Here is a 15,505-nt window from a genome sequence, read left to right as displayed (position 1 = left end):
TAAAGAAACTGTCCATTCCTCGTTTTACATCCTTCACTCCTTTTTTTTTTTTTTTTTTTGATAGGTCATTTTCCTTTATTTTAAATTTAACCAAGTTAAGTTTTCCAATGAAATAATAATGAGGCCACTGGCTCTCTTCCACAAGACTCTGAGGCCAAATCAAATTATATGAAGACTAGCCTATCTGCACTATTTTCTTTCACTGCTCTTTTAATTTCCTTTCCCCATCTTCTCCTGCATCAGCACAGGGACTACTCAGTCACCAGAACACATGCCCAAGTACAAAATGAGCCCTTCACTCCTTTATTGTAAATTAATCGACCATAGTGCATTTGTTTATTTCTGGGCTCTCGTTTCTATTTCATTGTGCTATGTGTCTGTTTTTATGCCAGTACCATACTATTTTGATTACTGTAACTTTGTAATATAGCTTGAAACCAGACAGTGTGATACCTCCAGCTTTGTTCTTTCTCAGAATTGCTTTGACTAGTTGGGGTCTTTTGTGGTTCCATACATATTCTAGGATTGTTTGTTCTATTTCTGTGAAAAATGTTGGTAGAATTCTGATGGGATTGCATCGAATCTGTAAACTGCTTTGGGGAGTATGGACGTTTTAACAATAGTAATTCTTCCAATCTATGAACATGGAATATCTTTCCATTTATCTATATCTTCTTCCATTTCTTTCATCATTGTTATAGTTTTCAGTGTACAGGTCTTTCACCTCCTTGGTAAAAGGTTTATTTCTAGGTATTCTTTTTGATGCAGTTATAAATGTGATTTTTTTCTTGATTTGTCTTTCTGATAGTTCATTAGTGTATAGAAACACAATGAATTTTTGTATATTGATTTTGTATCTTGAAAGTTTACTGAATTTGTTCTAATGTTTTTGGTGCAGTCTTTAGGGTTTTCTATATATAATGTCACATCATCTGCAGATAGTGACAGTTTTACTTCTTTCTGATTTGAGTGCTTTTATTTCTTTTTCTTGCCTGATTGCTCTAGCTGGGACTTACAGTACTATGTTGACTAGAAATGGTGAGAGTGAGCATCCTTGTCATATTCCTGATCTCAGAGGAAGAGCTTTCAGCCTTTCATCATTGAGTATGATATGAGATGTGGGCTTGTCATATATAGTCTTTATATGCTAGGGTATGTTACCTCTGTACCTACTTTGCTGAGAGTTTTTATCATAAATGGCTGTTGAGTTTTGTCAGATGCTTTTTCTGCATCTATTAAGATCATATCATTTTTATCCTTCATTTTGTTAATGTGGTGTATCATGTTATTTGACTTGCAGGTGTTGAACTATCCTTGCATCCTGAATTAAATCCTGCTTGATCACAGTGTGTCATCCTTTTAATGTATTGTTGAATTTGGTTTGCTAATATGTTGCTGAGGATTTTTGTTCAAGGATATTACTGTGTAATTTTCTTTTCTTGTGGTGTCCTTATCTCATTTTGGTATCAGGGTAATGCTGGCCTAGAAAAGTAAGTTTGGAAATGTTCCTTCCCTTTCTATTTTTTGGAAGAGTTTGAGAAGGATTAATATTAATTCTTTAAATGTTTGGTAGACTTTACCAGTGAAGCCGTCTGGTCCTGGACTTTGTTGGAAAAAAATTTTTTTTTAATAAATTTATTTATTTATTTATTGGCTGTGTTGGGTCTTCATTGCTGCACACGGGCTTTGTCTATTTGCAGCAAGCAGGGGCTACTCTTCATTGTGGTGCATGGGCTTCTCATTGCAGTGGCTTCTCTTGTTGCAGAGCATGGGCTCTAGGCACATGGGCTTCAGTAGTTGTGGCACACAGGCTCAGTAGTTGTGGCTCTTGGACTCTAGAGTGCAGGCTCACTAGTTGTGGCTCATGGGCTTAGTTGCTCCCTGGCATGTGGTATCCTCCTGGAGCAGGGATCGAACCCGTGTCCCCTGGATTGGCAGGAAGATTCTTAACCACTGCACCACCTAGGAAGTCCCTGTTAGAAAATTTTTGATTACTGATTCAGTCTCCTTACTAGTAATTGATTTGTCCAGATTTTCTATTTCTTCATGGCTCACTTTTGGTGAGTTGTATGTTTCTAGTAATTTATCAGTTTCTTCTAGGTTGTCCAGTTTGTTGGCATATAATTGTTCATAGTTGTCACTTACAATCCTTTACATTTCAGTGGTATGAGTTGTAATATCACCTCTTTCATTTCTGATATTACTGATTTGAGCTCCCCCCTCCCCCCTGCCTTTTTTTTCCTGGTGAGTCTAGCTAAAGGTTTGTCTATTTTGCTTATCTTTTCAGAACACCAGTTCTTATTTTCATTGATCTTTTCTGTGGTCTTTTTAGTCTTTATTTCATTTATTTCTACTCTGATCTGTATTATTTCCTTCCTTCTTCTAATTCTGGGCTTCATTTGTTCTTCTAGTTCCTTGAGGTGTAAATTAGGTTTATGTGAGATAGTTCTTATTTTTTGATACAGGCATTTATCACTATGAACTTCCCTCTTAGGACTGCTTTTGCTGCATCCCATACCTTTTGGTATGTTGTATTTCCATTTTCATTGTCTCAAGGTATTTTTTAATTTCTTCTGATTTCTTCTTTGACACATTGGCTGTTCAGTAGCATGTTGTTTAATCTCCATATTAATGAACTTACCAGTTTTCTGCTTGTAATTGGTTTCTAGTTTCATATCATTGTGGTCAGGAAAGATACTTGATATGATTTCAGGTCTTCTTAAGTTTATAAGACTTGTTTTGTGGTGTAACATTAACTATCCTGGAGAATATGGCAACTGTTAGAAAGGTCATCTAGGCATGTAATATCCAGTGTCCAATATGGTAGCCACTAGCCACATATAGTTATTGAGCCCTTGAAATGTCTAGTGCAACTGAGCAACTTGGTTTTAGAACTTATAATTAACTTAAATGTTAAAACTTATACTCAGTTCAGTTATTGGAGAACTTAAGGATGTTTGGAACAGTTTGATTATACATGTCTACTTTTTCAACTGTAAGTTTTATGAAATCTAATTATAGATCAATGATTTCTACTCAGAGTTTAGTATTTGAATTGAGATGTGCTGTAAATGTAAAACACCAATTTAGAAGACATGATAAAAAATACAGGGAATTCTCTGGTAGTCCAGTGGTTAGGACTCCATGCTTTCACTGCTGAGGGCCTGGGTTCAATCCTTGGTCAGGGAACTAAGATCCCACAAGCTGCACAGTGCAGCCATAAATAAATAAATAAATAAATAAATAAATAAATAAAATTATCTTTAGTCTTTTATATTGATTACATGTTGAAATAATAATGCTTTGGATATATTTGGTGAAATAAAATATATTATTAGAAGTTTTACTTTTTAAAAAAATGTGGCACTGGAAGATTTTAAGCTATATATATTCCTATTGGGCAGCACTGATCTAGACCTTGGTATGTCTCAGTTAAGAACAGCGATCACAATCAGTTCATTTTTTTCTTCGTACCAAAGAAAGGAAAACATAGCTATGTCAGAGGGTTCTCAACACATACTGTGCCATTCTTCTGGCATCATCTTACTTTGCCCCTGATTAATCACTTCTATATTTGCTTTATTTTTCACACAGGATCATAAATTTTTTTTTTAAGATTTGTAACTTAATTTTTTATTGAAGCATAGTTGATTTGCAATGTTGTGTTATTTACTGCTGTACAGCAAAGTGATTCAGTTATACATATATACTTTTTTTTATTCTTTTCCATTATGGTTTATCATAGGATATTGAACATAGTTCTCTGTGCTATACAGTAGGACCTTGTTGTTCATAAATATTTTTATATTCTTTACAGATGGTCATACTCTTAACATATATGTTTTGTGTCAAATTGAAATACTTGTCAAGCATGCTATTTAATTTGGTCTTAGATAAATAACTGAATTTAGTTAATCTGTTATCCTATTTTTTCTACTTTAGTAAACTTTAACTTAAGTTTAGTAAAATTACCTGAAGCCTTTGGAATCTTTATTTTTGAAATATTACTGTATCAAAAAATATTGCTTTCTTCCAAAATTTAGTTGACATCTGTAGACATATACTGAATCAAGTATTTGTTTTAGGATATAAAGATCAAGAATGCAGATTCTTGGAAAAGTTTAGGCAAACCAGTCAAAACATCAGGTGTCGTGAAATCATCAGATGAGCTCTTCAACCAATTTAGAAAAGCAGCGATAGAAAAGAAAGTGAGAGCTCGAACACAGGAACTAATACAGAAACATCTGGAACAGAATACAAAAGAACCAAAAGTATTTCAAGAAAATCAAAGGTCTGTAACTTACTGGATTAATGGAAGCTTTGAGAGATATAGACATGTATTTAAAATAAATTTTCTTTTTTGTAAGTGACTATAATTCAACTATTTAGTAGACTACAAAGCAAATTATATTTAGAAAACGTAACTTTTTGATTTTTAAAAAATTGGTAAGCAGTAGTATCTATTTTGAAGAAGACAAATAATCAAGTGATTGAAGAATCTATTAAAGATACTAATAGTGTTAAATTATGAAGACATCATTATTTTCCAGAAATGTCTTAATATTGTTTTGAAGATGTGTAAGTGTAAGAAGATAATGGTAAGCCTTGGTCATAGTTTTCCAAAACCTCTTCGTTAACATAGATTGCCCAATGTAAAATTTGACATCAAAAATATTAATAATAATGTCATAACATACAAAAAAGGGTATCTAGAACATTGCTTTATATTTGTCACCTAACATAAAAACTTTTAAGGAGCTTGAAACCTACTTTGAACTTCACTGTTTCTTCAAGGGACCATGGCTTCACTCTAGAATCTTTTCCAAATAAAATGCAAAACAAGTGTCTTGGAGAAGAGCAGAAAGAACATCAGCAGTCACTGGAAGCTCAAGATAAAGGCAAACTCTGCCTTCTCAAAGACCGTAATTTAGCAAGGGAGAAAGAGCAAGAGCGGAGGAGAAGAGAAGCAGTAAGTGAATTTTAGTTTACTAAATCTAACAAACAAAGGAAAGATTTAACAGAGCAGTGTCTTCACATGTTCAAAGATGTATGCTGGGTGGTTCTTCAGTGACAGTTACCTCTTTAGTGAGGATCAGGTTCTAAAATCAGAGGGTAAAATTAAAATTTCCTAGTCAAAAGACACACGTATAGTGTAATAATAGAGTATCAATCCTGGAGACTACTAAACTTTTGGGTTCAAATTCCTGGTTCTTCCATTAACTAGATGTTGGAGTCTGGGCTATTTATTGAACCTCCCTGTGCCTCAGTTGCCTTACCTGTAAAGTAGGGATAATAAAAGTAAATGGTGAAATGAATTTACATGTATTAAGCACATTTGAAAATGCATGTCACATAGGTGAAATCACTTAGTATTAGTACTCTTGAAAAATCCATAAACTACCTATGAATTGTGGCCAAAAGATATGCCATCTGTCCCTCGTCAGTATTTATTTAGTTGAACACTAGATGAAGAAGTTATATGTCAATTATTTCTTAACAAACGTGGGGGGAAAAAAAAGAATTGTGTTTAATGAGTCCTTAATATTTAAAAAGTAACATTTTAAAAAGTAGAATTAATTCTTTCTTTTTTCTGTGGATTATTTAGAAGTGTGTTATTTAGTATCCAAATATTTGGAAATTTTCTGGCTAGTGAAAATAATAGAAAATTAGTGATTTCTAATTGAATTCCATTGTGGTCAGAAACCATATGTCTTGAATTCTTTTAAATTCACAGACTTTTTTTATGACCCAGATTATGATCTACCTTGGTAAATATTCTGTATGCACTTGAGAAGAATGTGTATTCTGCTGCTGCTGGGTAGAGCATTAAACAGGGCAAATTGATTGGTAATGTTTTTCTTTCCTTTTTTAAAAAAATATTTATTTATTTATTTATTTATTTATTTTATTGGCTGTGTTGGGTCTTTTTTGCTGTGCGCAGCTTTCTTTTAGTTGCGGTAAGTGGGGGCTTCTCTTCGTTGTGTTGCGAGGGCTCCTCATTGCCGTGACTTCTCTTGTTGTGGAGCATAGGCTCTAGGCGCATGGGCTTCAGTAGTTGCAGCACATGGCCTCAATAGTTGTGGCTCACGGGCTCTAAACCACAGGCTCAATAGTTGTGGCGCACGGACTTAGTTGCTCCGCGGCATGTAGGATCTTCCTGGAGCAGGGATCAAACCTGTGTCCCCTGCTTTGGCAGGTGGATCCTTAACCACTGTAGCACCTAGGAAGCCCGGTAATGTTTTTCAAGTCTACTAAATTCTTGCTGATTTTCTGCCTGTTTGCTCTATCAACTATTGAGAAAGGGGATTGGCATCTATGATAATATAATCATAGGTTTGTCTTTTTACCCTTGTAATTCTATCAATTTTATTTCATGTTATTTTGAAGCTGTTATTAGGTACATAAACATTTAGAATTGCTATGTCCTCTTGATTAACTGACCTCCTTTTCATTACAAAATGATCTTTACTTCTGGTAATATTATTTCCTCTGAAATATAACCACTTTACCTTTTTTTATGACTAGTGTTGGCATGGTGCAAAAGTTTTTTCAATCCTTTTACTTTTATCTGTGCTTTATATTTAAAATGATTTTCTTGCAGGCAATGTATAGTGTAGTCTTGCCTTTAAAAAAAAATCCAATCCCTGCCTTTTATAGGAGTGTTTAGTTACATTCAATATGATTATTGATATGGTTATGTTTGAGTCTGTCATCTTGCTATTTTTTTATGTGTCATCTGTTCTTGTTACCCTTCTTTTCCCTGCATTCTTTTAGGTTAATGATTTTTTATGATTCCATTTTATTTCCTTTATTGGCTTATTATCAGTAACTCTTTTGTTACTTTAGTGGTTGCTTTAGGGTTTATAGTATACACTTTAGCTTGTCACAATCTTCTTTCAAGTTGTACCACACCACTTCACATATAGTATAATAGCCTTAAAATAGTGTACTTCCATTTCCCCCCTTCTAGCCCTTAGGCTATTGTTTAAGCAGTCAAATTATCTCTAAAAGTTTTAAATGATATTTAAAAAAAAAAACAACTTGTGTTTACCTATGTAGTTACCATTTCTAGTGCTCTTGATTCATTTGTCTAGATCCAGATTTCCAAATGGTATAATTTTCCTTTTCCCTAAAAGGACTTCCTTCTAACATTTCTTGTGGTGTGGGTCAGCTGGTGATGAAATCTTTCAGCTATTGTGTATCTGAAAATATCTTTATTTGGGCTTTGTTTTTCATTAATAGACTTTATTTTTAGAGTGTTTTAGATTCACAGCAAAATTGAATGAAATTATAAAGGATTCCCATATATTCCTTCTCTTTTCCCCACCAATACACAACCTCCCTCACCATTAACATCCCACATTAGTGTAGTACATTTGTTACACAATCTATGAACTAACATTGCCACACCATTATCACTCTTATTTTATCTAGCAAAGTCCATAGTTTACATCAGGGTTCTCTCTTTGTGTTGTGCTTCTTGTGGGTTTTGACAAATGTATAATAACATACATCAACCATTATGGTACCATCAGAATACTCTACCTTTTCTGAAAGTCCCCTGTGCTCCTCCTGTTCACCTCTCCCTGCTGAATCCCTGCCAACCACTGATCTTTTTACTACCATAGTTTTGCTGCTTCCAGAATGTTGTATAATGGGAGTCATGCAATATATATATATAGCTTTTTCAGACTGGCTTCTTTCACTTCGTTATATGCATTTAAGTTTCCTCTCTGTCTTTGTAGCTCATATCTTTTTAGTACTGAGTAATATTCTGTTGTATAAATGTACCACAGTTTATTCATTGACAGACATCTTGGTTGCTTCCAAGTTAATCAGTAGGTTTTCAGTAATATGTTCTTCATGTTTCTTGTGCTTGTTGAACTTATTGGAGAGATGTGTTTATAGCTTTGATCAAGCTTGGAAAATTTTGGGCCATTATTTCTTCATATTTTTTCTGTTTCCCCCCTTGTCTCCTTTTAGTGACTCCAATTACTTTTGTATTAGGCCACTTGAAGTTGTCCCATCTCAGACATTATAGTTGTTTTATCTAGAAGTTTGATTTGGATCTTTTTAATGTTTTTAGTATCTCTATTAAACTTTTGAACAAATGGAATGCAATTATCATAGCTGTTTAATGGGTTCTCTGCTAATTCTGACATTTATGTCACTTCCTGGTTGGTTTTGATTGATTGATTAATCTCGTTTACAGATAATGTTTTTCTGCTTCTTTGCTTACCTGGTAACCACTGATGTCAGATGTAAATTTTATCTTGTTGGGTGCTGGATACTTTTGTAATCCTGGAAAAGTCATGTGAATTCATTGGACATACAGAAACATTAGTTTCAGAAGAAAAAAGCTATTGGCTTTGGCTGTGGTATTGGTTATAATACACATGAATTTCCTAGGAAATAATATACAAAGTTTTGTCAGCTTCTTATCTATAGTATGAAGGCAGAAACAAATTGCATTTAGCAGTGTTGTAACATATGGTGGAATTTACTTTGGAGCAATATGGTCTTATAGAACTTTCTACAATTATAGGATTGTGTTTTATACAATCAAATATAATAGCAGCTAGTCACATATGTTATTGAGCACTTGAAATGTGGCTAATGCACCTAAGGAACTAAATTTTTCATTTTATGTAATTTTAATTTGTCAACAAATTTTTTATAGTCTGTTTTTGTTTGTTTGTTTTTTAGGAGTTCTTTATTAAAGCTTAATTAGTACTTTACTAGAAGTATTTCTCTAGTGACCTAGGAATTTTTCCTTTTGGTACTTATGAGGATCTGACTTCAGTCACCCACAGTGATATCTCAGCAACCTACCTGCCACCTAACAACCCAGCTGATATAATTTCTAAAATCCCAAGCATTTTTCCGGAACCCACCGAAATGGGACTAAAAATGCCACCTCTAGCACCTCAACAATTAAAAACCTGACTTTGGAGCTACCTACTGTCATTCTTGACAACCCGAACTCTTATGCTTCTGCTAGTTGACAGATCCATACTGTAAACAGCTGCAGTAACTTGACATCTGGCATAAGCTCCCTAGCAGAGTTTATGCCAGTTCCCTTGACACAGATTTTGATAATAAATTTGAATGGTTGAAGTGTATATTAGGACCACCAAAAAAAGGAATATCCAGGTTATGGTGTCACCTGCAGAGAGTCTATTTAAATCGCGGTATCTGAGATTAACTGGTATAGGTAATAACTAGTTTGCTATCAATAAGTATTCCACAAGTTCTGATTTAGTCAAGATGGAAGAGAATCTAAATAAATAAAGTACTTTATTTTTTTTAAAGTTAAGTGTTTTTTAAATTTATTTATTCATTTTTGGCTATGCTGGGTCTTCATTGCAGTGCTGCATCTTTGTTGTGGTGCGCAGGCTTCTCTAGTAGTGGTGCATGGACTGTAGAGCCCAGGAGCTCAGTAGTCGCAGCTTACAGGTTTGGTTGTGGTATATGGGATCTTAGTTCCCTGACCAGGGATGGAACCCGAGCCCCTGCATTGGGACCGTGGAGTCTTAACCAGGGAAGTCCCAAAGTACTTTTAAGTAAAACAAGTTTCATTACATATTTTTGGAATTTTGCAGTATGTCTGGATACTTATAGGAGTATCAGTGATATTTAAACTAGAACAGTGTATCCAACTGTCATTGGAGGGTTAAAATAGAATTTTTGAGGAACTATTTGGGCTAGACATTTGGTATCCTAAGAGCTGGCATTAGGAAAAGAGCCTTGGCTAAGATCTAAGAATTTATCCTTTTGTCTCTAGGCATATATTTAAAGAAATTTTCATAGTTTTTAAGAGTCACATATAACTTATTAATATCGTTTTGGTAGCTAAGTCATAATTCCAAATCTTCTCCCACATAGCCAGAGAACACTGCAAACTGATGCTTTTACCTACTACTCTGGGGGGCTACTATTAACTGATTTAAAAAAAAATTTTTTTTTGAACTTCCATAGCTGGTGTCATTTCAGATGTGGCAAAAACTATCTAACTTGTATCACAGGGGCATTTAGAGAAGGCTTCAGAGTATAGTAAGAAAACATTTGTTTCTTTTGTCTTAATTAGCTTTTCCTATACTTTAGCTTATTTTATTTAGCTTTTTAGCATTTAATAAACAACACTGTGCTGAGTGTTATATGTGCAATCTGGTTGCTCTTCATAAATATCTGTATATAAAATAAACTTGGTTAGATAATTTGCCTTAAGTTACGCGGTAATTGGCAAAATCATGGAAAGCCCATGGCTTTAAACATTACATATTATAATTCTCTCACATAAGTAAGATACTAGTTTATTCAGAAAATAATTTTATGTGCCTAGCACCTAGCACTGTGTTGGCTAGAGAAGATACATGAAACCGTGTAATTTCAGTTCATGTTTATATTAACACTGAGAACTTTCTTACCTGGAGAGATAAACTTGTTCTTTGTGTTCTTGTAAGTTTTATTTTATTTTTTTAATAAATTTTTTATTAGTTATGTATTTTATACATATTAGCATATATATGTCAACCCCAATCTCCCAATTCATCCAACCCCCCCATAAGTTTTAACTTTTATATTATCACGTGAACAATATTTTAACAAAAATCAGATAGTATTTGAACAGAAATTAAAAGTTATGCACAAACTTATTATGTTAAATAAATTGCATTCATTTTGTATGTTCCAAATGTTGCATTATCATTTTTTATATAGATGTACTATAATGAAGGCATACACTTTATAAGTAACATTTACATTTTCTCTTCTTTTCTACAGATGGCTGGTACCATTGATATGACTCTTCAAAGTGACATTATGACGATGTTTGAAAACAACTTTGATTAAAACTAGGTTTTTAATTAACCATCAACTTAAATGAATAATATAAAAGATTAAAATGCAAATGGTAAAATGATTGCTTTCAGACACCAAGATACCAATCTTATATTGTATTTGACTGCTCTAAGATGATTAAACAGTTTTCACTTACAGTTTTTAATAGCTATATGTTCATCTTTTAAATGACATAATTTACAGGAAATTTTATAGTTTTGGACCCCTAGAAGTTTAATAAATTCCCAAATGTTATTCATTTTACAAATAGTCTACTATATGTTATAGGCCCTGTCTAAGCAATGAAGATCAAGAGATGGTCCCTTCTTGTTTAAAAACTGAAGACTATATAAGGGTACCAAAAACATAGTTCTTGCTGAGTTTCTAACTTTGGTTTTTAGGGGAGTTGTCATTTAATGGAATTCAAACCTCTTTTTATGGAGTGAAGGGCCTTTTTGTAATGCAGATGTTTCAGTGAGCCATGATTCTGCCTGGGTTTCTTTAAATGAAACACACCTCTGTGGGGCAAAGGGTGGGGCTTACATGCAGGGTTTTTTGTTTTTAATTTATTAATTAATTTATTTGTTACTTTATTTATTTTTTAAAATTGAAGTATTATTAACCTACAACACTATGTTAGTTACAGGTGTACAACATAGTGATTCAATGTGTCTATAGGTTACAAAATGATCACCACGAGTTTTTAACTTTTAAAACAAATATTTGTCTGCCTTCAAAAATATTTAGAACCTCTAACAAATAATACTTGGTTTCTTTGAGTGTCAGGTTACATAAGATTCTCTACTGGTTCTATATTCAAAATTTATATATTACCTGTGGTTTGAAAGATGTTGAATTTGAAGCAAAGTAACAGTAAATATTAATTATGTATGTGAGTTTCTATAAGAATCTATACATTTCTTAATATGCATATGTGATAGCAACGGATGTCTAAATTTTTACTTAACTATACTAAGTATTTAAATCTGTAAAATATTTTTGTTTCATCATTCCCAAGTTGGAATTATGTATAAATCATGTATATCAGCTTCATGTATTTAAAATTTTTGGACTCTTGAAGTGTAACATTCAGGCACTATTCCAATATCATCTAAAGTGAAAATTCAAAGTGTATGTGTATTATAAAGAGAAAGAGAAAGTTTTCTTGACTTCATTTATTTTTATAATCAATATGATAATTTTTTGAAATATCTTTAAGCTATCAACCATTTTAAAAACATGATTAACTAGTGGCTAAAATAGCTAAAATGTTGGTCATACCTTCATGAAATATAGCCAGAGTTAAAGTGATAGTCATACCTATACCTATTAAACTATACTTTAAACCAAGAAATTAGTATGCATATACTAAACAGTTTGCATTGTTAGTTTCCTAAAACATCATAGAGCTGTATATTCTAATCTATATTTATATATATAGTCTTAGATACATCAGAAATACATAGTGGTTACCTCTAGTTGATAGGATTACAGGATTTTTTTTTTTTTCATTTTCTTTAGACTTTTCAGTATTATCTGGTTCATTTAAATATTGATTATGTAATGCTTTTAAAATCTGTGGGAAATTTTCCATTTTGAAGAGAATAAAAATAGTAAATAAGAATCTACTTCTATCAAATACATATTGAATGTTTCAACAACTGCCTTTAAATAACTAATAAAACTGCTCGATGAATGATCTTTGTCTATATATGAAAAGAAAGTTCAGCTTCATTAACATATCCTTTTGTATTAAATGGCATACTTGAGGTCTTTTCCTATAAATATTTGGAGCAGCCCTTATAGAGGGTTGTTATGGTTATAGTGTTTAGTCTAACCAATTTAACACTTTAACCTTTGCTCAGTTTGTAAGGGGCTTGGCACACTGCAGATACTCAATAACATTTTGGTAGGTTGGTTGAAGTCAGTTTTGCAGAGAAAATATTGATGTATAACTGATCCTTCCTATATTACACGTTATTTGTTAGTAAAAAATTGTCTGGCTTCTCTTAACTTCTTGCATGGAGTTTACTTCTGTTAACAACATTCTCTGTATAAGCAACCTTTTTGTTTGTTTGTTTGTTTTCCTCTTTTTGTTCTTGAGCTGTTCTGGAAGTGTGGTCCATGGACCAGCTGCATCAGCATCACCTAGGAACATGCAAATTCTCAGACTTCAGAATTACTAAATCAGAACCTCTGGGTGTGGGGTCCAGCAACCTACAGTTGAACAAGCCCTCCAGGTGATTCTAATATACACTAAAGTTTGAGAATCACTGCTCTAACTGAACCCTGGCTCTCTCCTACAGGCTGTCATTTATTACCTGTTTTTCTGCTAATGGTTTTCTTATCTTTGGGGTGCTACTTGCAGACCATTCTGTCCTTCCCTAAATACCCCAGCTTTAAGTTTTTCATGATCATCAGACTATACCACCCATAGTCATTTACCATCCCTGGTTCACTCCTCCTTGTTTCCCAGAGATTTTAGTCTCTGTTTCACTGCCATTCTCTAATTGATGTTCCTCAGTCCCTTGACTTCTCTGCTAATGATCTTAATATCTAATCAACTTTAGCCACTCCTTTGTTATAGTCAACAACTCTCTCTTCCTTAGTTTCAATTTCAAGCATCCTAGTCTCTCACTACTTATTGCTTTTTCTGGGTTACTCTGGATAGGCCCTGACTCCAACAATCATTAGACCTCACTAAGACCCACAATCCTTTAATCCTAGTGCCTCTTCACAGTACCTCTCCCCTCCCACCCTCACATCTCTCCTTATCTAACTGCCTGCTCTGAATCCACGAAACTGCTTAGAGAAAGACATATACCTCTAGCAAAAAGAAAAAGACACAAATCACTACAGATCCTACAATCCCTAAAAAGATAAAAGGGGATACTATGCATAACTTTACATTCATAAATTTGAAGAAATGGACCAATTCCTCAAAAACCATAAACTATCGAAACACAATGTGAAATAATCTATATAGCCATGTACCATTAAAATTTTTTTAGTTCATAATTTAATGGCTTCCGAAAAAAATCTCCAAGCCCATATGATTTCACTGAAAAATTATACCAAACATTTACAGAAGGATTGATACCAGTGTAAAACAATCTCTTCCAGGAAAAAAATCTACTCCAGAAAATTCCTCTTCCAGAAATTGGCCTATTCTGTAATTTTTGTCAATAGGACAAATTTCATCAACAGGAACATGGAGTACTTCCCAACTCATAAAGTCAATAATACCGATACTAAAATCAAAGACAGTAGCAAAAAAAAAAAAAAAAAAAGCTGCAGACCATTATCTCTAGTGAACTTAGACACAAAAATCTTCAACAAAATACTAGCAAAACAAATCCCACTATATATGAAAAGAATTATACTCCAAGTCTGATTTATTTGAGGTATGCAAAAAAAAAAGTTACACAAATTGGAAATGAATAAAACTTTTATTTATTTCTTCAGCTATAATTTCCCAAAATGTTAAATAATGGAAGCAAATAGGAGTCACTTATATTTCCAATTTTAAAGTAAATGGCTGCAGGATTTCACCATAAAGTATTTTTTGGGGGGTAACTATAATGTTTAAACAGTTTCTAAATTAATCCTGCTTTAAGGAACAGCTGCTGAATTTTTGCAAATGATTTTCTACACAGAAAAATCCCAAGAAATCTAAAAAAAAAAAAAAACTACAGCTAATAAGTGATTTAAGCAGGGTCATAGGATACAAAATCAACATACAAAAATCTGATCTCTATATGCTAATGAGCATGTGAAAACTTAAAAACAGTAACATTTATAATCACTTGAGTATATACCCAAAGAAAACCATAATCCCAAAAGAAACTTGTACCATAATGTTTATTGCAGCACTATTTACAATAGCCAGGACATGGAAGCAACCTAAATGCCCATCAACAAATGAATGGATACAGAAGATGTGGCATATATATACCATGGAATATTACTCAGCTATAAAAAGGGATGAGATGGAGCTATATGTAATGAGGTGGATAGAACTACAGTCTGTCATACAGAGTGAAGTAAGTCAGAAAGAGAAGGACAAATATTGTATGCTAACTCACATATACGGAATCTAAAAATGGTACTGTTGGACTCAGTGACCAGAACAAGGATGCAGATACAGAGAATGGACTGGAGAACTCGAGGTATGGGAGGGGGCGGGGGGTGAAGGGGAAACTGAGACGAAGCGAGAGAGTAACACAGACATATATATACTACCAACTGTAAAATAGTCAGTGGGAAGTTGTTGTATAACAAAGGGAGTCCAACTCGAGGATGGAAGATGCCTTTGAGGACTGGGGCAGGGAGGGTGGGGGGGGCTTGGGGGGGGCGTCAAGGAAGGGAGCGAAGATGGGGATATGTGTATAAAAACGGATGATTGAACCTGGTGTACCCCCCAAAAAAATAAATAAATAAATTAATTAATTAATTAATTAATTAAAAAAAAATAATCACTTGAAAGAATATGGAATATTTAGGTATACACTTCACAAAACATGTACAGGCTCTGTATGCTGAAAAGTACAAAATGCCTATGGAATAAATCAAAAGAGAAGGACCTAAATAAATGAAGAGACATACTGTGTTCATGAATTGGAAGACAACATAGTAAAGATGTCAGGTCTCCTCAAAAGCACATCCT

The 15,505-nt window shown here is 33.5% G+C and overlaps 1 protein-coding gene across 2 annotated transcripts in view; it reads left to right on the top strand.

Moving 5' to 3' along the window:
- BRDT (bromodomain testis associated) overlaps positions 1-10,851 on the top strand; it is a 46,997-nt gene extending 36,146 nt beyond the window's left edge. For both annotated transcript variants that reach the window (XM_057745006.1, XM_057744996.1), the window contains 3 exons: positions 4,086-4,291; positions 4,795-4,969; positions 10,783-10,851. In XM_057745006.1, the coding sequence (XP_057600989.1) occupies positions 4,086-4,291; positions 4,795-4,969; positions 10,783-10,851 (450 nt within the window). The remainder of the gene's footprint in view (positions 1-4,085; positions 4,292-4,794; positions 4,970-10,782) is intronic.
- Positions 10,852-15,505: the final 4,654 nt, after the last annotated feature.

Source organism: Hippopotamus amphibius, chromosome 1 (genome assembly GCF_030028045.1).
Source record: "Hippopotamus amphibius kiboko isolate mHipAmp2 chromosome 1, mHipAmp2.hap2, whole genome shotgun sequence".
NCBI classification, from domain to species: domain Eukaryota; kingdom Metazoa; phylum Chordata; class Mammalia; order Artiodactyla; family Hippopotamidae; genus Hippopotamus; species Hippopotamus amphibius.
This window is presented reverse-complemented; position numbering and strand designations above follow the sequence as displayed.